Source organism: Neomonachus schauinslandi, chromosome 9, assembly GCF_002201575.2.
Source record: "Neomonachus schauinslandi chromosome 9, ASM220157v2, whole genome shotgun sequence".
Classification (NCBI taxonomy): Eukaryota; Metazoa; Chordata; class Mammalia; order Carnivora; family Phocidae; genus Neomonachus; species Neomonachus schauinslandi.
This window is the reverse complement of record NC_058411.1, coordinates 24059847-24081130: the sequence shown is the minus strand read 5'-3', so window position 1 is coordinate 24081130 and position 21284 is coordinate 24059847. Positions and strand designations below refer to the sequence as shown.

Sequence of the window (21284 nt, the reverse complement as noted above, 5' to 3'; positions counted from 1 at the left end):
GCTTGATCTCACAATCCTGAGATCATGAGCTAAGCTGAAATCAAAAGTCAGATGCTTAACCGAATGAGTACGCAGGTGCCCCTACTTTTATTTTTTTGGAGTGGGGGGAGGGGCAGAGGGAGAGAGAGAATCTTATGCAGGCTCCATGCCCAGTGTGGAGCCTGACATGGGGCTCAATCCCGGGACCCTGAGATCATGACCTAAGCCAAAATCAAGAGTTCGATGCTTTACGGACTCAGCCACTCAGGTGCCCCATTTTTTTTTAAAACAGCTTTATTGAGGTACAACTGACATGCAATTAACTATACATATTTAAGTGTACTGTTTAAGTCTGACACAAGTATACACCTGTGAAACCTATCATCACAATCAAGATAGTGAACATACTCATCACCTCCAAGTTTCTGCACGTCCTTGCCTATCCTTCTTGTTCCTCTCACCCCCTCTCCTCCCCTCCTTCACCACAGGCATTGATCTACCTCCTGTAACTACAGATTAGTTTTCATTTTCTAGAGTTTTATATAATTGGAATCATATAGAATGTACTTGTTTTTGTCTGGTTTCTTTCACTCAACATAATAATTTTGAGATTCATCCATGTTATTTCATGTATTAAAAGTTTACTTTTTTATTAAATTAATTAAAACAATTATTTTAATATCAATAGTATTCCATGTATAAATGTCCCACAATTTATCCTCTCACTTACTGATAGACATTTGGGATATTTTGCTCCTCTCATATCTTTTTTAAGAATAGTGTTTTATTGGGGCGCCTGGGTGGCTCAGATGGTCGAGCCTCTGCCTTCAGCTCAGGTAATGATCTCTAGGTCCTGGGATCGAACCCCATGTCAGGCTCCCAGCTCAGCATGGAGTCTGCTTCTCCCTCTCCCTCTGCCTCTCCCCCTGCTTGTGCTCTGTCTCTCTCTCTCAAATGAATAAATAAAATCTTAAAAAAACAAAAAACACAAAACAAAACGGTGTTTTATTCTCATGAGGCTACCTACTTACTTGAACCTTGGAGGCTCCATTGGATCTTTCTGCATTTCCACCATCCGAATAACTCTCTGTTTAGCTCCAGAGTTGAAAGCCACTCCTTGTTGAGATGGTGTGTATCTGAAGAATGCAGATGAAACTAAAGGTATAACTAGTTCAAACTCAATAGGTATTTGTCTTCTGTTATAATTCTAAGCTAGACTATACTGTCAATTCCTTTCATAAAGTATTAATAGAAAGTAGCAAAAATATTTAGGCAGAGCAGATAGCAATGGAAATAAGAGAACTAAGAGTAATAATGAGTTGTAAGCAAAATGTAAACTAGAGTCATATCAGTTTGCAAATAATCCATCCCTGGCCATTTTCCACCATGGAAGGCACGGTGTTCAATTTCACAGATAAGAGGTCTAGAAAATGGTACCTGTTTTGTAAGTTTGCATTTGCAGAAGAAACGCCCCATAATATTCTCAGCAGGCAGCTTAGAATTAGTAGTTCTTGACTAATCATAGGTTGTAAAACAGAGAAAAAATAATAGTAGCAGCTCGATAAGCTGATTTTTCCTGTAATACCTACATGTGAATCATCTCTCTACATAAGGATTTAGTTGAATGAAATCCTTCAAAATGTATAAGTATTATAAAGATGCCTATTATTATATAAATGGTATTAGTACACTACTAATATTCTGTTATTATACTATTATTACATGTTATATAACTACTATTATATAGTAATTATGACATAATATTATATAAATATATGTTATATAAAGCCTATTACATACAAATGGGAAACTATAAGTAATATTTGCAGTTTGGATCATATGCTGTAATTATTAATTTCTAAAAACAAAAAATATATTTTGAAAATAGCCTAATAGCTAAATATCTTCTAAGTAGATATCTTTAAAAAATTCTGCTTTCAATAGTCTGCACAGAGTCAATAGGCTTCAGGTCACTATTCAAAAAATTACATTTTCAACTGTGACTAAGTAGGATAGTGAAAGAATACCAGGACCCCCAATCCCAATCAAGTCCGACGTGAAACCAAGACTTCCAGGCAAGATCATACCGAATATATTGAGCAGGAGCCAGTTTATCAGCAGCTCGAACTGGCATGGCTGCAGCAACCTTCTGTGATACAGATTTTTCTAAGGCTACTCTTGTCTTTTCTGTTATCTGAAATAAGAAATACCATATTGAGTGGTTTGAAAGTTAATAAAGATGTAGAAAGTCATCTAAAATACTTATATATATATCTCTCTCAATATCCTATTACCTCTTTAATGGCTTCTTCATCAGGTCTTTGCAGGTCTGGGTCATCTGCATTCATGACTTCCTTGGGAACCAGGTCAGTATACTTGCTATAAATGACCTAAAATGTTCAAACACAAGCAGGCTCAAGAAAAGCAGAGAATGAAAAGAAGCAACCTCATTAAATAATTTCAGAAGTCAGCACACTTATAAATTTAGGACACAGATTTTGTCTTTTAGATTTTAAAACCAAGGAAGCTTAAAATATATACACAAATTACTGCCCTGGCTATATAAGTTAATAATTTTCCTTTGACCTCATGCATTTAAATTATTTGAGATCTTCTAATCAAGTCAGTATCCAAATAAATTGCGCCAACAAAATCTTATGCATCAGTGATCCGTATTTTTGAGGCTAAGACTTGAAATTAATGATGACATAAATTGTCTATAGCACCATTATCTTGGATTACAAGCTCATCAGAATTTAAGTCAGGTTACCAAATAATTTTCAAATTCAATGGGCCTGGAAAATTTCATTGACCTCACTCTACTTATAATGTTTGTCTTTTCTGGCATCAACTCTATTCACAGACTAAGAAAATGAACACGTGCCATGGTCAAAAAACCCAGAACACTTTCTTCTGTGGGGAAAAAGAAAAAAAAGGAAAACCAAAACATATTCTATATACACAACTTATTTTATACTCATTATCCAAATTTAGGACGGCTATAATTTCTACTGGGCTCACCATGTTTCTATGAAGCTGACACTGATGTGGTAGGTAGGCCCCCAACAGATAGAGTATTACTTACTTTTGTGTCCATCTATACTTTTTGAATACTTTCATAAAAACTTACATGGCATACTTTACAGAAAAAAAAGAGGTACTGGAAATTTTTTTTTTTTTAAAAGATTTTATCTATTTGACAGAGAGAGCACAAGCAGAAGGAGAGAGAGGGAGAAGCAGGCTCCCTGCTGAGCAAGGAGCCCGATGTGGGACTTGATCCCAGGACCCTGGGATCATAACCCGGGCCGAAGGTAGCCACTTAACTGACTGAGCCACCCAGGTGTCCCAGAGGTACTAGAAATTTAACAAATAAACAGCATTCTAGATTTTGCTGCTTGAGTCGGGAATTTTTGATACACATATAAAGAACAACTAGTGAATATGAAAGAAAACCAAATTCCCAGGTACTTAAGACCTTTAAGAATTACTACTATAAACCAAAGTCTTATATCAATAATTGCATTCTACCATGACATTCCTTAAAAATAGCTTAAAGGAGGGGTGCCTGGGTGGCTCAGTCAATTAAGCATCTGAGTTTTTTTTTTTAAGATTTTATTTATTTATTTGACAGAGAGATATATATTGAGAGAGGGAACACAAGCAGGGGGAGTGGGAGAGGGAGAAGCAGGCTCCCCGCTAAGCAGGGAGCCTGATGCAGGGCTTGATCCCAGGACTCTGGGATCATGACCTGAGCCGAAGGCAGACGATTAACGACTGAGCCACCCAGGCACCTCAAGCATCCGACTCTTGATTTCGGTTCATTTCATGATCTCAGAGTGGTGAGATTCAATCCCCACGTGGGGCTCCATGCTCAGTGTGGAGTCTGCTTGCCTCCCCCTCTGCTTCCACTCTCAATCTCTCTCATAAATAAATAAATAAATAAATAAATAAATAATTAAATTAAAAAAATCTTTACCAAAAAATGGCTTAAAGGAAATGCAGGCTATTCTTAATTTCTTATTCCAAACAACAGAGCAAAAAATAACTCCTGGCTGGGCGCCTGGGTGGCAACTGCCTTCGGCTCAGGTCATGATCCCAGAGTCCTGGGATTGAGTCCCCCATCGGGCTCCCTGCTCAGCAGGGAGTCTGCTTCTCCCTCTGACCCTACCCCCTCTTGTGCTCCCTCCCTCACTCAAATAAATAAAATAAAATCTTAAAAAAAAAATACTTCCTGGCCTATACAACCTGACCTGGCTTTGCCTACAGCTTTAATCTCCCCCTGTACCTCTCACTTCCTCATTCATTATGCTTCAATCACATTAGCTCTTCCTGTTTTTTGAACACAACATGCTTTCCCTCCGGAATTCTGGGCCTTAAAAGTGTTGTTCCTAGTTCTTCATGTGAATTCTCAAGCTCTGAGTCTCAGTTCAAAGGTCATGAATGCATTGATGAGGCCTGTCTTGACTACCATGCTAAAGCAACCCTTCCCCACCCAATCACTGTGTTACAGCACTCTTTGAGTACTGTCTTCAAAGCATTGCTCACAGTATGAAATTATTTCCCATTTTACTTGTTTATTTGTATCTCTATTAAAGTAATAATAATAGCTAAAATTTATTAAGCACTTATTCTGTGCCACTATTCTTTTGCTTTATACATATTAACTACCTGAACTTTTCTATCAACCCTGAGGTATGTACAATGATTATACCTATGTTACTGATGAGGAATCTCTTTTTTTTTTTTTTTAAAGATTTTATTTATTTATTTGAGAGAGAGAGTGAGAGAGAGCATGAGAGGGGGGAGGGTCAGAGGAAGCAGACTCCCTGCTGAGCAGGGAGCCCGATGCGGGACTTGATCCCAGGACTCCAGGATCATGACCTGAGCCGAAGGCAGTCGCTTAACCAACTGAGCCACCCAGGTGCCCTGATGAGGAATCTCTTATTCATTAAAGTTATCTCCAGGGCCTGTAACAATGCCTGGTCCACAGGAGGCATTCAAGTCAATATTTTCTGTACAAATGAATGAATATATGAATTTTAGAGATGCTCAATTCTATGCTAAAGGTGATGATATTGTAGGCCCTACAGAAGGTTCTCTATAATCTGTGGATTTCCCAGAAAAAAATATCTCATGGCTACAGAGAAATCTCTAGCTTGTTTTTCTCAGGAATGAGACAAAGGATCAGGAAAGAAAGTGTAGACAGTTTACCACAAAACATGACCACTGATATGTGAGCTGCTAGTGTCACCATCCTCTCAGTGTCCATTTGGAAGGGACCTAAAACTCAACTCTGGGGACAAGAGTGAGGCTCAGTACATTAAGATCATACAGCTAGTAACTGACCTCAAAAGCCTTATTTCTTTTCAAGATTGAAAAATCTGTACCACATGAGTTTAAAATTACATAACAATACTCTAGAAAATAATATCTAGACTATGAAGAGTTAATTACTTTTACACAGCAATCATTACAGGAAGGGATTCTAAGTAAATGGCTCCCTGGTAGTCATATATGCTCGACATAAAGTCTCAATACTAATTTAGCATGCAAGAGCCATTTGCTGCTTCTTATTTGGGTATTCCAAAGTTAATAACCCTTTAAGTGAACATCAATAAGATTCCAGCATCTCACAAAGCTGAGTGAAGGACGTCTGAAGAGCAAGATTCCTCCATGGTAATTAACCATAAAACCCCAAATTTTTATTGCTTGAGACCAAATGTGCTGAAGAAACTCAGTATATCCCAGGAGGCAAAGGGCCTAGGGAGGGTTATCTGAAAAAATACAATATACTCTAGAAGGTATGAGGAGCACAAATGAGCTGTGTGAACGATATAAAGCAATAACTCATCTGTGAAACTTTATTTTTATTACTGAAAACTGGCAAAGGACTGGACTGACCTGACAAGATAAATCTGTCAATATATTCACCAATTTGGGGGGTAAAAAGGAAACACCATCTTTAGATTTAGCTTGTTTGTGAAATCATATGAACAAGGCAAAATACAATTTATCTTGGGGTCAGTTTAAAGCTGCTGGGAGTTATTTTTTGGGGGGGAGGAAGGGGCTGAAGGCATTCTTTATCATGTATGTAACATTTCCCATAGAACTATTTCAGAAGGAAAAATGTAAACATCAAGGCTTTTTATTTCAAGATTTATCACTCAAGTCACAATTGGGGGGGAAAAAAGGATTTAGTTCCATCAAAATTTAATTCAAGAAATGTTTTTCCCTACCAATTTTGTATAAGTCTTGTGTATACAGTATTTATTTTACATGTAGAGAGATCTATGGCCTTAGACTTGCCCTAGAATATTATCCCTTGCAATCTTGCCTTTTTTCTTAATCTCTTATACCCACGGCTAGCATTTACCATTCTTGACCTTTCACTATTAATATTTCAGTGAGAACTCTCAGGTTTCTGAAGAAAACCAGATCCCTCTGATATAAATCAGAAATTTTTGCACTATAATGTAAATTCAATAATCCAATAAACTATTTTCATCCTATGCCAAAGACCTGAATATCAGCCTCCTGAATGATAATAAATTTTTAAAGCCCCATTTTAAAGCCACATTTAGTCGCCAATCCCTACTTCTAAAACAGGAAAATCAGTGGTTTTATAACAGGGCATTGCTGCCTCCTCCAAGGCACTACAGGCATTTAATAGGTAGTGGCAGTCATGCTAAACATTATACACTGTTCAAGACAGTCCCAAACAATCAAGAAGTGTCCCCTCCTCCAACATGCATTTGCCAACATGTACTTAGTTAATGTTGAATTATTAAATGCATTCAAAAACTTCATGCATTAACCCATCCACTTTTTAAAAAATTAAAATATTTATTAAATTTGTGTAAGAAGCTCAAATGTATATTCCAGGGCATAAAGTCCAGCAAGGAAATACATCCACCAGGAACAATGTTAGAACAGTCCAAGTAGCCACTCTATTCACTATCTTTCTTCTCAATTCATTCAGTGCCCTGCTCATTCTGTTAAAAAATCTTCATTGTGTGTGTGTGTGTGTGTGTTTAAAGACTTTATGTTTTTAGAGCAGTTTTAGGTTCACAGCAAAATTAAGAGTAAGGTACAGAGATTTCCTATATACCTCCTATCTCTACACATGCATAGCTTCCCCCATTAGGATTAGGGTTAGAATCAGGGTTGAACCTCTGAGTGGTACCTCTATAAACTACTAGTTTTGGATTCAACTGTAGTGGCTGCATTATAGACAAACATGTAAAGCTTTCAGTGTACAAAGGAATATTACTTTAAAGACCTTTTCAGCCAGAATACAGAAATCTAAAAATAAACAGTTCTAACATTTCTACTCTACTTTCAAAACAAAATAATTACCAACATGTTAGAGAATGAAAAAAACTTTCAGACATTCTCTGGGCATCAGAGAAAATTTGTGGTTTCCAATCTTGAAATTTAATGCAAAATGGGCTAAAATGGTATGTCATTCAAAATTATCAACCTGCCAATACCAAACTACAGTCCTAAAGTTTTGCTTTTTCCTAACCAATGAGAGGAGAGGCAGTACATACCAATAAAGAATAGTGATTATTCCAAAGAAGAAGAGATGTATCAAAAGAAAGGCAGTTAAAGCCCAGTGAAGGCCTCCACGGCACAGGGGACATTTACAGTATATGTCCTGCTGTATAGGGACCTATTTTTCCTTTTGCAGGAATCAACTATGCTTCCCTACTGGCTCAGAAGTGGTTTTCTGTTATTCAATGAAAACTGCTATCGCTTCTCCAATAATAACTGATGAATGTCTGTGTACCAAAATCTCAAGCACTAAGTTAGGTGCCAAAGAGGAATCCTAAAGATATAATCTCTGTCCTCATGGAGATTACAGTCAAATGACATAGATAGTGGTGAAAGGTTAAGTACAGCAAAAGGTGATGACTGCTATGATAAACATAGGGAGGAGGAAGAAAGGAAACCACATTTAGCCAAAGAAGCTTAGGAGGAGTACCCTGAAACAGTGAAGAGCGAGCTGCGATTTGAAAGCAACAGAAATGAGTCGAAGAATAGGGGGAGGGCTTTCCCATGCACAGGAGGGCATGCCCAGGAAGTTCCCATGGTAAGACAGAACGTGCCGTATTAGGGAAGCTGCCAGTAGTTCCTCACAGCAGATCTTTACAGAAAATGCCTGAAAGCTTTTTCTTCTTTTTTTTTAAAAGATTTAAAAAAATGTTTAAGTCTCTCTACACCCAGTGTAGGGGCTCGAACTCACAACCCCAAGATCAACAGTTGTGTATGTTCCATCGACTGAGCCAGCTGAGCGCCATGAAAGTTTTTTCTTCTTTAACAACCACGCACAATGGTGATTATTTTGTACTGAAAATAAACAGAATGGCTAAAACTGGACTTTTTACTTTTGGATTTCAGTATTGTGGTCATGAGAGTTGAGGCTAGGCTAGAAAGGTAAGGAAGGGGTCAAGTGTGCCATAAGGAGCTTGGCTGGTTACCTTAAAGGCCGTGGAAAGATTTTAAGCATGCACACTTGTGTGTGTGTGTGTGTGTGTGTGTGTGTGTGTGTGTGTGGAGAGAGAGAGAGAGAGAAAGCTAAACAAATAAACAAGGATGAATCTGTTTTTCTAGGCAGGCAAAACAAATGCCAAGGAGATGGGTTCAGACTCTGCTGTGGTAAATAAAGCAAGAAATGATAAGGGCCTGAATTAAGTAGCAGAGAAGGGCATATACTTGAGAAGTGTTAAGAAGATAAATCATGGTGACTAAACAGATGGAGGGCCTAAGGGAAACACAAAGGAATGGAATGAGTGTTCAGCAAAGTCTTTTTAGAGAACACATAGCTTTATGTGTCACATCTGACATCTGAATATCCTTTGACCCAGTAAGTCCACTAAGGATTTATTTTACACAAATATTCATGTGTAAAAAGGTATTTGTACATGGATCTTGAATACAGTACTGCCTGAAAAGTAAAAAATTAGAAACCACCAATGCTTTTTTTTTTTTTAAGAAACAACCAATGCTTAAAAATAAAAATTCAGGCCTAAGCACACCATGGAATTATATATAGATCTTTTAAAAATAAAGCAGACTAGGGCGCTTGGGTGGCTCAGTCGGTTAAGCCTCTGACTCTTGGTTTTGGCTCAGGTCATGATCTCAGGGTCATGAGATTGAGCCCCGTGTTGGGCTCCATGCTCAGTGCAGAGTCTGCTTGAGATTCTCTCTCTCCCTCTGCCCCTCCCCCTCCCCGTGCACATACTCTCTCCCTAAAATAAATAAATCTTAAAAAAAAAAAATAAAGCAGACCTATATATACTATAAAAATCTTTAAAACATATTAAGTAAAAAAAGCAAGTCTATGAAAGTTATGAATATTAAAATCTCATTCATGTAAAAAAAAGATATTTGTGTGTTTGTATATAAAGTGGGAATATGTATACATCAATATCTAAATCCATAAAAAAGATCTGGAAGGATGTATATCATTAACAGTACCTACCTCTAGGAAGTGAAGTGGGAGAAGTAGGCAGAACTGTATATACATACTTACGTACTGTTGATATCTTCTACAGTAAGAACTTATTATTAGAGTATTTTTTAAAAAATCATTAAAATAATGGGAAAAAAGAACTCCCAGACTTTAAGCACAGTCAATCAGAAGTTATCACTCAAGTCGCTGAGTTAGAGAATAGAGAAGGTAGATTAAGTGGAATATTATCCACTTAGGTTTGGGTTTGATGAGCAGTGCTTTGGGAAAATCTAATAGCTTTGCCCTTGCAGACACTAAGATAGAAGGACCTAGTGCCCAGGAGAGAAAACTGGGCTGGAGACACAGATCCAAGAGTCACCAAAGTAAGTGGCAATTTTAGCCAAGGGAATAAATTAGATTAGTCAAAGAGATGGTGTTGTGAGAAACAAAGTCTAGAGACTTTTGCCAGAGTTTATCTCAGCAGACTGGCTGAGGTGAGGCTCTATTACAGTGAAATGAAGAATGAAAGAAAGTGAAGAAGTGGAGAGAACAGATAACAAGCAAAAAGCTTGAAGGCAAGTGAAGAAAACTAGGTGGAAATTTGGTGGTAGCTAGAGAGAGTCCTGAGGATAGTCAGGGAAGAATTTTCTTACAAAAGATGAGATGAGAAAAGCAAGCATATTTAAAAGCTCACAGGAAGGAGCCAGTAAAGGAGGGGAGGTGAAAGTCATGGTTAACAAGAAGAATAAAGAAAAAGTGAGGCTGTAAAGGAGAGGGTAAGGAATGAGATCCAAGATACACTACAGCACATCTGGCAAGATTAGGTTTAGATACAAGAGCTTTCTTATAGAGACAAAAGGAAAGGTCAAGACAGAAAGCCACATAGGATAAAGAAAGCAGACAATTTTCTTCCACTAGTCTTTATATGCAAACAGATGTCACCTAGTCACCTGTTAAGCTGAGAGGAGATGGAGAGGAGGAGGAGTTAGAGGTTGGAGGAACACCAAGGGAGCCCAGTTGAAACCCAAGACACAGATTTGCATGACAGTGTAACTGTTTTCCCTAAGAACTCAGGGACCTTGATGCAGGAGCAGAGGATGGGTTGTCATTAGTGCTATTTTAGAGGGTAAAATGAAAATGTTTCCAGGATAGCGAGACAAAGGACAGGTACTGAAGGTTCTCAAGTATTTTTCCCAACATCTTCAATTCTAAAGATATCTTTACCTTTATGTGGAGCACTTATTTACAAGGGAAAAAACTAGGTCTTCTTAAAAACAGTTCCCTGACTCTGAGTATAGCTGCTCTGTGATGAGATTATTTTAAGTAAATTTTATTTTTGGTCTTTGGATTACTTTGTAAGCAGGGCCATCATAAATCTGGATAGCAAGTGCCAGTCTTATACTTAAGGGAGAAAAAAGTTTGTGTAATTCAAATGAACTGTTTAAGTAATTAAATATCTATGTAAGTACTTTGTAAGTTCACGAGAAAGAATCAGAAGACTATACAAAAAAATATCTAATTTTTTTTTTTTGTGGGGTGCTAGAATTGTAGATTTTGAACAATTTTCTAGCATTTAAAAACTGTTAGTACTATGGGGCGCCTGGGTGGCTCAGTTGTTAAGCGTCTGCCTTCAGCTCGGGTCATGATCCCAGGGTCCTGGGATCGAGCCCCGCATCAGGCTCCCCGCTCCTCAGGAAGCCTGCTTCTCCCTCTCACACTCCCCCTGCTTGTGTTCCCTCTCTCGCTGTGTCTCTGTCAAGTACATAAATAAAAAATCTTAAAAAAAAAAACTGTTAGTACTATAAAAGAGCTTAAAATAATTAGAACTTAACAATTTCAAATTGTTTTTAAAATGTTCAATAGAGGGCGCCTGGGTGGCTCAGTTGGTTGGGCGACTGCCTTCGGCTCAGGTCATGATCCTGGAGTCCCTGGATCGAGTCCCGCGTCAGGCTCCCTGCTCGGCAGGGAGTCTGCTTCGTCCTCTGACCCTATCCCCTCTCATGTGTTCTCTCTCTCTCATTCTCTCTGTCTCAAATAAATAAATAAAATCTTTAAAAAAAAAAAAATAAATAAAATGTTCAATAGATGAAAACCCCAAGTATATATAAGTTTTCATCAATTTGGGAGACTTCAAAGGAAAAAGTCATTACTATTATGAAGTCATAATATATTGTTCATATTGTTATGAAGTCCTATCTTCAGTTAGCCTAAGTATATTTCATTGCTACTTTTTTTTTTAATTCTGAGAGAGCGCGAGAGCGCACGAGCAAGGGGAGGGGCAGAGGGAGAGGGAGAGAGAGAGCATCCTCAAGCAGACTCCCCATTGAGCGTGGAGTCCAACACGGGGCTTGATCCCAGATCCCTGAGATCATGACCTGAGCTGAAATCAAGAGTTGGAGGCTTAACCGACTAAGCCACCCAGGTGCCCCTCATTGCTACTTTTAATAAAACTAAATGGCCAGATATGTACCATTTACACACAATAAAAAACAAAAACAAACAAACAAAAAACCTCTTCAAAAGATATTTATCATTGAGAGGATTACCTTGTCTTTTGACTGTCCTTGCCGAGCAATTGCATCATATTTAATTTTTCCTTCAGCATCCACCTGAATGGCCAGTGCATTTGACATTTTTTTCTTTCGCCCCATATCAAGTGGATACTGGGCCACATGGATCTCTGGAAAAGCACCTCCATCTCCAAAATCCTATGTATTAAAAAGAAAAATAAGAATATTTAATTGTAATTTCAGATTCAAGATTCATTCATTCATTCAACAATTATCAGATGTTGTTATGCTAGATGCTAGAGATATAGCAATAAAGAAAACAGAGGTCCCTGGTCTTGTACAGTGTACATCCCAGTGGGCACAGATATAAAAAGCCTAATCTTTGGCTTGTGATAAATGCCTTGAAAATATAATGGGACTACAAACAGAGGCTACTTTCAATAGGGCAGGGATGGCCTTTGTGAAGAAGTAACATGAGCTAAAGCCTGAATAATGAGAAATCAGGCATAGGAAGATGTGAGGGAAGCATTTTCTAGGCAGAGCAAACAGTGTGAAGGCCCTGCTGCAAGAATGAGCTTGGAATGTTCTAGGAAACAAGTGGATGTGGGTCTAGGAAACAAGCCCCGATGTGGGGCTGGAGCCTGCTGAGGACAAAGGAGCAAACACACAGGTGATAAGCTTGCATGGGTAGACAAACACCAGATCATGAAAGGGCTTCTAAACCATGGCAACAAATCTAAATTTTTATATGTTTATATATATTAAGAAATTAAGGACAGTGTTTAGGACAAGGAAATGACTTTTAGTTTTAGCATATATAATTTTCTTAGTGAGTAACCATTCAAGCTATAATAGCGCAGAAGTGTAAAGAATTTTTTCTTGGAACCAGACTTTCATAACGTATTTATTCATGTTCCACAAGAAGCAAATAAACAGAATAGGAAGGCTCGAGAAATGAGTTCACCATTTTTCTAATGGTGACTGTATACAATTATTTAGAAGAGAGGACTATGACTTCTAAAGTAAAACAAGCTAAGTAAAGCCTGTTGATGAAGTTTAGTATTACAAAAAAAAAGTAGCGCATCAATACACAAAGGAATATTAAATATAATTTTTAAATAATTTTGTTAAATTTAGTAATATTTGCTTAGGACCTTATTATAATGCACAAAATATAATCCACACTCATTTGATTCTTGTATTTCTTCAACATCTCATATTTTCATATGGAAAAAATTCAAGTTTAGAAAAGTTAAGTGATTTTTTTTTTTTAAGATTTTATTTATTTATTTGACAGAGACAGACAGCTAGAGAGGGAACACAAGCAGTGGGAATGAGAGAGGGAGAGAAAAGCAGGCTCCCCACTGAGCAGGGAGCCCGATGTGGAACTCGATCCCAGGACCCTGGGATCATGACCTGAACTGAAGGCAGACGCTTAACGACTGAGCCATCCAGGCGCCCAAGTTAAGGGATTTTCCCAAGATGTCATAGCTAGCACATGCAGGATTTGAACTCAGATCTTTTGACTCCAAAAAACTTTGTATTTTCTACTGAACTAAAATTCCCTTCTTTTAGCTCAAAAAAGGGCAAGTCAGTACTACCAAAAAATGACAGGAAAAAAATATTTTTTAAAATTTTTATTTAAATTCTAGCTAGTTAACATACAGTGCAATATTAGTTTCAGGAGTAGAATTCAGTGATTCATCACTTACATACAAGATAGGAAAAAATATTAAAATCAATCATTTAGAGGAGGTTTGATGGAAAAACTTTATGAAACAACAACTTTTTTTTTAAGGTTTTATTTATTTATTTGACAGAGAGAGACTCCCCAAGCGGGGGAGCGGCAGTCAGAGGGAGAGGGAGAAGTAGGCTCCCCGCTGAGCAAGGAGCCTAATGTGGGGCTCCATCCCAGGACCCTGGGATCATGACCTGAGCTGAAGGCAGAAGCTTAACTGACTGACCACCCAGGCGCCCTTAAAATAACAACTTTTATAAGACCTCCTCCTTCAAGAAATATTCCATTAGATCTTGGACATGTGATTTCCTAGGTACAATATGCTGACTTGCTGAAGAAAAATTTTGACCTTTTTAAAAACAAACAATAAAGCTAAGGGAGACATTTTCTTATAAATTAGGTAGAAAATTGTTAAAGCATTCCCAAGAAAGATGCTACCTGTACCCAGGCCATCAATCTGACACATGCTCAGATTTGCTGGGGTTCTTGAAATATAATAAGCACTTCAGAACTGTGGATGTGGCATTATGCGGTCATTAAGCTTACCAGAAAATCATAGCTTTTACTCTGAAAACTAGAACAAAATGCTTTCTGCATAGAACGTTCACTCCCCTACAAAAGCATTCAGAGTATTTCCAGATTAGCTGGCCATTTTGGTTTGATTTTCAAATAAACTGTTCTGTTCCACCAGGATATATGAAACCTTTAGTCAAGTAAGATTTTAAGAAGTTAATAGTCCCTGAATGTCATAATGCTGAAATGGAAATATGGATGAGATTTCTGTTGTATGTAAAATGATGCCTGCCATCCCCTGCCTTATAATCTATTGAGAGGCAAACAAAGAATATCTAGCATCCCTCCAAAGAGACATACTACCCTTCTCTTCGATAATGCCAATCACTACCTTTCTGCCCCAGATAAGAGGGCATTATAACCTCTTGATAATCTTCTATTTTGCACAAATTACACTATCAGTGAAAACAAAAGCAACAACAACAATCCCATAGTAATTTTAGTAAGACTGGCCTTCACACATTAGAATTAATAAGGTCTAGAGGAGAGCTGAGAAAAAAAACAAGGAAATTTTTTAGAAGATATGATCTAGTTGGGAGTTTGTCTTCTAGGCTCTATAGAGTGTTCTGGTAGGTAGGGGGAATCCTAAACATGGGAGAGACTGAGAATACAGATGGCATCTTGTTGGGTGCAAAGCAACAAATTTCAGTCCAATGAATACTTAGTTCACTAGGATCACCACTTGGAGGCATATAAAAAAACGTAAGGGCATGAGCCCTTCACATTTGTAAGGTAAAAATCACAACCATAAAAGAACAAAATGTAACAAAGTGATAAAACGAAAATACCTGGGTACAAAAATGAATGGTATAAGAACAGAGAATTTTAGTAGGGCAGGGACATTCCTTGGGAAGTGGAGGAAGGAAATTTGCAGGAGTCAGAAGGAATATTGAGAGATGGAGAAGAAAAAGGCTTGATCAAAGAGGAAGTGGTCTCGGGGAAGCAAAATAGTTAAGTCTCAAATATTTGCTTTTCTCCCTAGATGAAAAAGATGGTCAAGCACGGGAAATCTTCCCTGGAATTAGGGAAAGGAATATGTATTGAACTGCAGTACAGGATACAGAGTAACTAGGAGGACAGGTACTGCCAAAGATGTTTGTTTTTTGGGAACAAGCTAGAGATATAAAAAATCATTCCAGATTTCTTCTTTCTCCCTCACTGCCTCCAATTCTACCATCAAATTCTCTTAAACCTTCTAAAAAAATTTACCTAATCCGTATATTAGACCTATATAAACATTCTCAAATTGAAGACAAGAAAACAGATGAAGGGAGGTCAGGATCTGCCCAGGGTCACACAAACAGTAAGAAGCACAGGTATGATGCAAAAACACTTATTTTTATTTATTCTTTTAAACTACTTGCCAGTGCTCTTGCCACTATACTTAACGGGAAGGAAATCAGAAAAAGAAACGCTGCTGGTGTTTTCCCTGGAGGAAGGCTGTCTCTGCAGGGTTATGTGGCATTGTGCGTTCAGGGAGAAGGGAGGGAAAGGCACCCGAACATGAACTCATTCTTTCATTTTCTCCTGTTACTTTCCCATTATTTTCCATATGCAGTAATTGCTGATTTACAGAGGGTATGTTAGTTTCTTTTGTACATGTTTAATAGTTGGACATAAGAAGAGATATAAACAGATATAATTCTCTTGTGATCACAAAGTGGCGATAATAAGACAGAAGAAAAAGATCAGTGCCCTAAGGCGAGTACACGTCTTACGAACACACAACCAGGATTTCTAGCATATTGGTATTCATGTGCAGAGGTTCTAGGGTTTAAATTTATTTTATAAGGGTTAGCAAAATTACTTACCTCTAATAACCGAGGTATCCAGCCTTTCCGGTACCCATATGGGGGAGGTTCTCTTCGGGAGGAGACCAGTGAGGTCTGTCGTGATCTCTGGGATCTTGCCTTTTCTTCAGCCTCAAGCTGGTCCTGAGATAGCTGAGTAGGTGCAGGTAAAAAGCTATAAGCAAAGATAATAAAAGTCAGAATTTAAAAAAATTCTTACATTTGATCATTGCAATTTGGCCATCAGAGACTATTTTACTATAATACTTTTTCCCTTGAGCAGAAGGTCAAACATTTTGATGATTTACGGCAGTGTTAAATATCAGTCATTTTGTCTGAAAAGAAATAAGTACTCAGAGACATACAATAAAAAACGTTTGACTAGGATGCAGGCAAATCGTGCCCAGAATAAAAAATTGATAGTTCATATAATAGATAAACCATAAACTATTGAGTTTTTATGCTTTCTTGTAACAAGCAAGGAAGCATCCTCTATTACCCAGGGGCCAACTGTCTAGTATATGGTTGCCTTAGTGTCTTTACTACTTTCATACTCCTTATTTTTAACTGCTTTACTTTTATGCTTCTTACTTTTAACTATTTTAGTGTCAATACAAAAAAATAAGTATTAGTACTGAATGTAACAAAGAGGTGGATAAAAGAAAATACAAGTTGCATATTTAAGTGTGTTTTCCCAAAGGTATCTAGTTTAGAATGCAATTTAAAAGTTAAGAGGTCAAAGATTCAAAGCAGAAATTCTAAAGATGTAGTCTGTTATTCTTTAATCAAAGCAACCTTTCTACCAAGCAATTCTTAGCAACTTTGAAGTATGATAAATATTATTATAGAGATACCCCAAAAGACCACAAAAGGATCCCAATAAATGAATAATACATTTAATGGAAAAGTTAAGGTTTCTTTGTGATTCTTGGCTAGTAAGCATATTTGAGTAAACAATAGAACTTATTTATTCAAAATATTTACTGATCACTTGGGTGCAGGTACTGTGCTAGGTACGCAAGACTATAAACTGAGAAAGACAGGTTACAGTTTTGCAGAGGCGAGACAATCCCTCATACAAATCCATAATTACAAATTCTGTTAAATGATGAAGGAAAAGTATAGAGTGCTATGACAACATACATAAGAGGGATCTAATCGGTCTAGAGAGTCAGGTACTGTGATGGTTAAGAGCCCAGAGTTCAAATCCTACCTATGCCAGGTAGTAACCCAGATAAGTTACCTACCTCTCTGAACCTCTGTCTTCTCATCTGTAGAGACAGATCGAAAGACTACCTACCTCACAGAGTTGCTCTAAGTACTAAATGAGAAAATCTGTGAACCCCAGGCACAGTGTCTAAATACTGTTCAATACATACTTGATTATTCGGAGCTCCCCCAGTTTGGGTTAGTTGCCCCCATCCATGCTCCTACAAGACTCCCTATGTACCATTACTATAATATCTATCTTACTGTATCAGAATCATCTACTCATTTACTTTTCTTTTTCTCACTAGACTAAGCAACTTGCAGGAATCAGGCCTTCTGCTTCTTTTATCCCTAACTCCCCAGGCATTGTCTAGCTCACAGCAAGGGCTACTTAAACGTTTGCAGGAGAACTAAATTCACTCTGCCCTTTGCACTCACCATCTTTATGTCACTACAATGTTATATGCCTTCAGCCATCTCAAGATCTTCACATTTGCTATTCCATCTGCCATAAAATATTCTATTTCAGAACATTCTTTCCTATAGTGCTTTTATAGAAAATTTTTCCCCAGTTCATTCATTCATATTTAAAGATTTTAATAAGTAATCTCTACACCCAACATGGGGCTTGAACTTACAACCCCAAGATCAACAGTCCCATGCTCTACTGACTGAACCAGCCAGGTGCCCCCATCCTAGGTCTTTCAGTCTTTCCTTCTTAGCATTCATGTCTCTTCTCAATTATACCTCCCCACAGCTGTTTTCTGACCACCTCATCCAAAACGGCAGCCCCGCATTTTGAGTCACTCTGTCCTTTTATCTTTATTTTATTCCTAGTAATCACTACCTGAAATCGCATTTTTTTAAAAGATTTTATTTATTTATTTGTCAGAAAGAGAGAGCGAGAAAGCACAGCAGGGAGAGCGGCAGGCAGAGGGAGAAGCAGGCTCCTCGCTGCACAAGAAGCCTGATGTGGGACCCTACCCCAGGACCCTAGGATCATGACCTGAACAGAAGGCAGACTCTTTTTTTTTTTTTTTAAAGATTTTATTTATTTATTTGAGACAGAGAGAATGAGAGAGAGAGAGCACATGAGAGGGGGGAGGGTCAGAGGCAGAAGCAGACTCCCTGCCGAGCAGGGAGCCCGATGCGGGACTCGATCCCGGGACTCCAGGATCATGACCTGAGCCGAAGGCAGTCACTTAACCAACTGAGCCACCCAGGCGCCCAGAAGGCAGACTCTTAACCGACTGAGCCACTCAAGTGCCCCGAAATTGCATTACTGATTTGTTTACACACACACACACACACACACACACGAATATGGTCTGTCTCTCCTAGAATATAAGCACTTTGAAAATAAAGGAGTTTGCCAGACTGATTTAATACTGTAAAACCAGCACTAGAATAGTGTCTGGAACATGGTAGACCTTTGACAAATACTAACTGAATGAGGAATGAATGGATGGATGAATGGAGTCAAAAGTTTTGGGCTTCTACCATAGTTATATTCAGTACACCATGTATATCTAATACATAGGAGGGATACAAAGATGGTTACAAAGAAGCCAAAATATTTATTTATTTTCTCTTTTCTTTACCTTCTGCTGAAAGAACTGGTTACCAATATGATCAAAAGGCAGGCAGCCTGCCAAAGCAAAGAGTTTAGACAATTCAGTAAACAGATAACTTGGCCTGGATTAGGGTCTGAACATACTCTAGTCTTCCAGAGGGTCTTAACTGTGCTGCTTCTTGTAAAGGTTGACATTCCCACAAAGAGGCACACTCCTGTGGTGGCAGGGTAGGGGGAAGGAGTACATAGTGGGCTGTGGGTTGTATACGCAAGCAGAAGTCTACCTCAGTGGTTCTCAACTGGGGGGCAAAATAACTACAATGTAGGTATTTGACAATGTCTGGAGACATTATGATAGTCAAGTCTTGGGGATAGGGAATGGAGAGGGGGCGGGGGAGGGGTGCCACTGGCATCTAATGGATAGAGGCCAAAGATGCTGCTAAACATCTTACTATACATAGGACAGCCCCACACCAGAATGAATTATCCAGTCCAAAACATCAACAGTGCCACTGTTGAGACATCTTAGTCTACTCTTTCCCCTTCACCAAATAAAGCATATTAAATGCAAGTGATATTATTAGATACATAACCCCAAATACACTTGAATTTAGAGAACTAAATCAGTATGACTTTAAATCTTTAGTAAAAATAATTGGTGACACCAATACTGTAACACATCAGTATGTCAAGTCCCTGCTGTTAAGTAATCCTTGGTAGATGTTGGAGATAAATAACATTTCACCTGGAATCAAATCAAACAGAACTCAACGAAATCAGAAAACTATGTAGTCCTCAAGGCTAGCCACTTAAAGACTGCACTCTACCACTGCAATTTTAAGCACACAATACCCACAACAACTCTGTTATTTTTCCCGTGTCCTTTTCAAATTCCACCTTTTCCACAATACCTTTCCTCATAACTCTGGTAATCTTTGCACTCAAATGTTTGCTGCTTGTAACATTTACTAAAGAAAACTCCCTAGTCCATTCAACTTATTTAATCTAATTCTTTTGCACTTAAGGTTAGTATTACACAAGTGAGCATTCTGTGTTATTCTCTTTCATATCTGTATGTCTTGTACCCCATCTTCCCTGCAAAGACCGTTAGATTTCTTTTTGTATACACACAAACCCTAGGATAGAACAAGGCACCCAAAATTAATTCCCCCAAGAATTTTCTGATTAAAACATTTTGTGGGATTAACTGTCATCAGCCAGGAAAAATAAGTGTGAGGAGAATCAAGTGTGTTTAGGGAGCTCAAGCTTATGTCCTAAAACGATTACTTTCTTTACAACCATCTTTGACAACTCAACTTTTCCTGCTTCATTCGCAGGGAAAGTTTTTCTACTTAGATGGGGCAACAAGGTCGCGGACTAGTAGGAGTTATGTAACTCCTCGGAATCTCCCAGTTAAGCACCTTTTTCTCAAAGGCGGGGACCACTTTACATGCGGTTACCAAGGCAACTGGGAACAGCAAAAACCTGAGGTGGTTCTATCTACGGAAGAAATTCTAAGGTCCAAAGTTAAAAGTGCGGAGCAGCAGCGCATTATTAGTAGACAGTGGCCACCACCAGTGGCTAATTTAAAAAAATCTCTGTTCAGTGCCGGCGCCCCTTTTTTTTCAGGAATCCCTGTTTCGGGGCACAGGCGAGACTTCGGCAGACAAACGGCGGTAAGCCGGACAGTCGGCTCCCGCCGCTTCACTTCGCTCAAATAAGCCACTACCCTCCACACCCCCGCCGTGTCCGCCCGAGCCGTGGACCAGACGGAGCGCTCTCCACAACCCCAAGATGCTCAAGCGAAAAACACGTGCGACTCCTTGGCATCTGAGGCCGGAGAACTATTCGCCACGCCGAGGCTTTCGGCCCTAGTGAGGGGACGAACTCAACCCGGGAAACTGCTCAGGAAAGACCCCAGCTTCAGTGAGGCCTAGTCGCCCCGGAAGCCGGGAACAGGGCCTAACCGTAGTCGCAGCCGACGTCGCTCTGTGTCCCGAGCCAGGTCAGCGCCCGGAGACAGTGGGCAGAGAAATGAAAAAGGTGGGTTCTCCCAGACCCTTCCGTATCGAGGACCCCCATCAACAACCCACCTGGTGAGCGCCATCTTCTTCCGCTTCTTCCAGCGCGAGCGACAGCACCGCGGGGCGGGTCTTTCCCCTTGATGGGGAGGGGAAAGGAAGGAGCTCGCGATGCGCAGGCGCCTCCGCCGAAAGGCCTTCTGGGATTTGTAGTTCTTTGAACAACAGTACAGTTCGGTTCTGTCCTAACCAGACTGAGCGGTTATGAGATAAGGGCTTCAGTTAAGAAAGGCAGTTGCACGGGCTCCCTGCTCTGTGGGAAGCCTGCTTCTCCCTCTCCCACTCCCCCTGCTTGTGTTCCCTCTCTCTCTCTGTCAAATAAATAAATAAAATCTTAAAAAAAAAAAAAAAGAAAGGCAGATGCATCCCTTGTACAG

General features: G+C 39.0%; 1 protein-coding gene across 2 annotated transcripts in view; it reads right to left on the bottom strand.

The window, feature by feature from the left end:
• The window catches only part of SNW1 (SNW domain containing 1), a 33341-nt gene extending 12376 nt beyond the window's left edge, over positions 1 to 20965 (bottom strand). For both annotated transcript variants that reach the window (XM_021679603.2, XM_021679604.1), the window contains exons 1-6: positions 20920 to 20965; positions 16066 to 16219; positions 11980 to 12141; positions 2274 to 2369; positions 2067 to 2173; positions 1011 to 1115 (exon numbers count right to left, since the gene is read on the bottom strand). In XM_021679603.2, coding sequence (XP_021535278.1) covers positions 1011 to 1115; positions 2067 to 2173; positions 2274 to 2369; positions 11980 to 12141; positions 16066 to 16219; positions 20920 to 20933 — 638 coding nt within the window. In that variant the 5' untranslated portion in view covers positions 20934 to 20965. The remainder of the gene's footprint in view (positions 1 to 1010; positions 1116 to 2066; positions 2174 to 2273; positions 2370 to 11979; positions 12142 to 16065; positions 16220 to 20919) is intronic.
• Between the last annotated feature and the right edge of the window lie 319 nt (positions 20966 to 21284).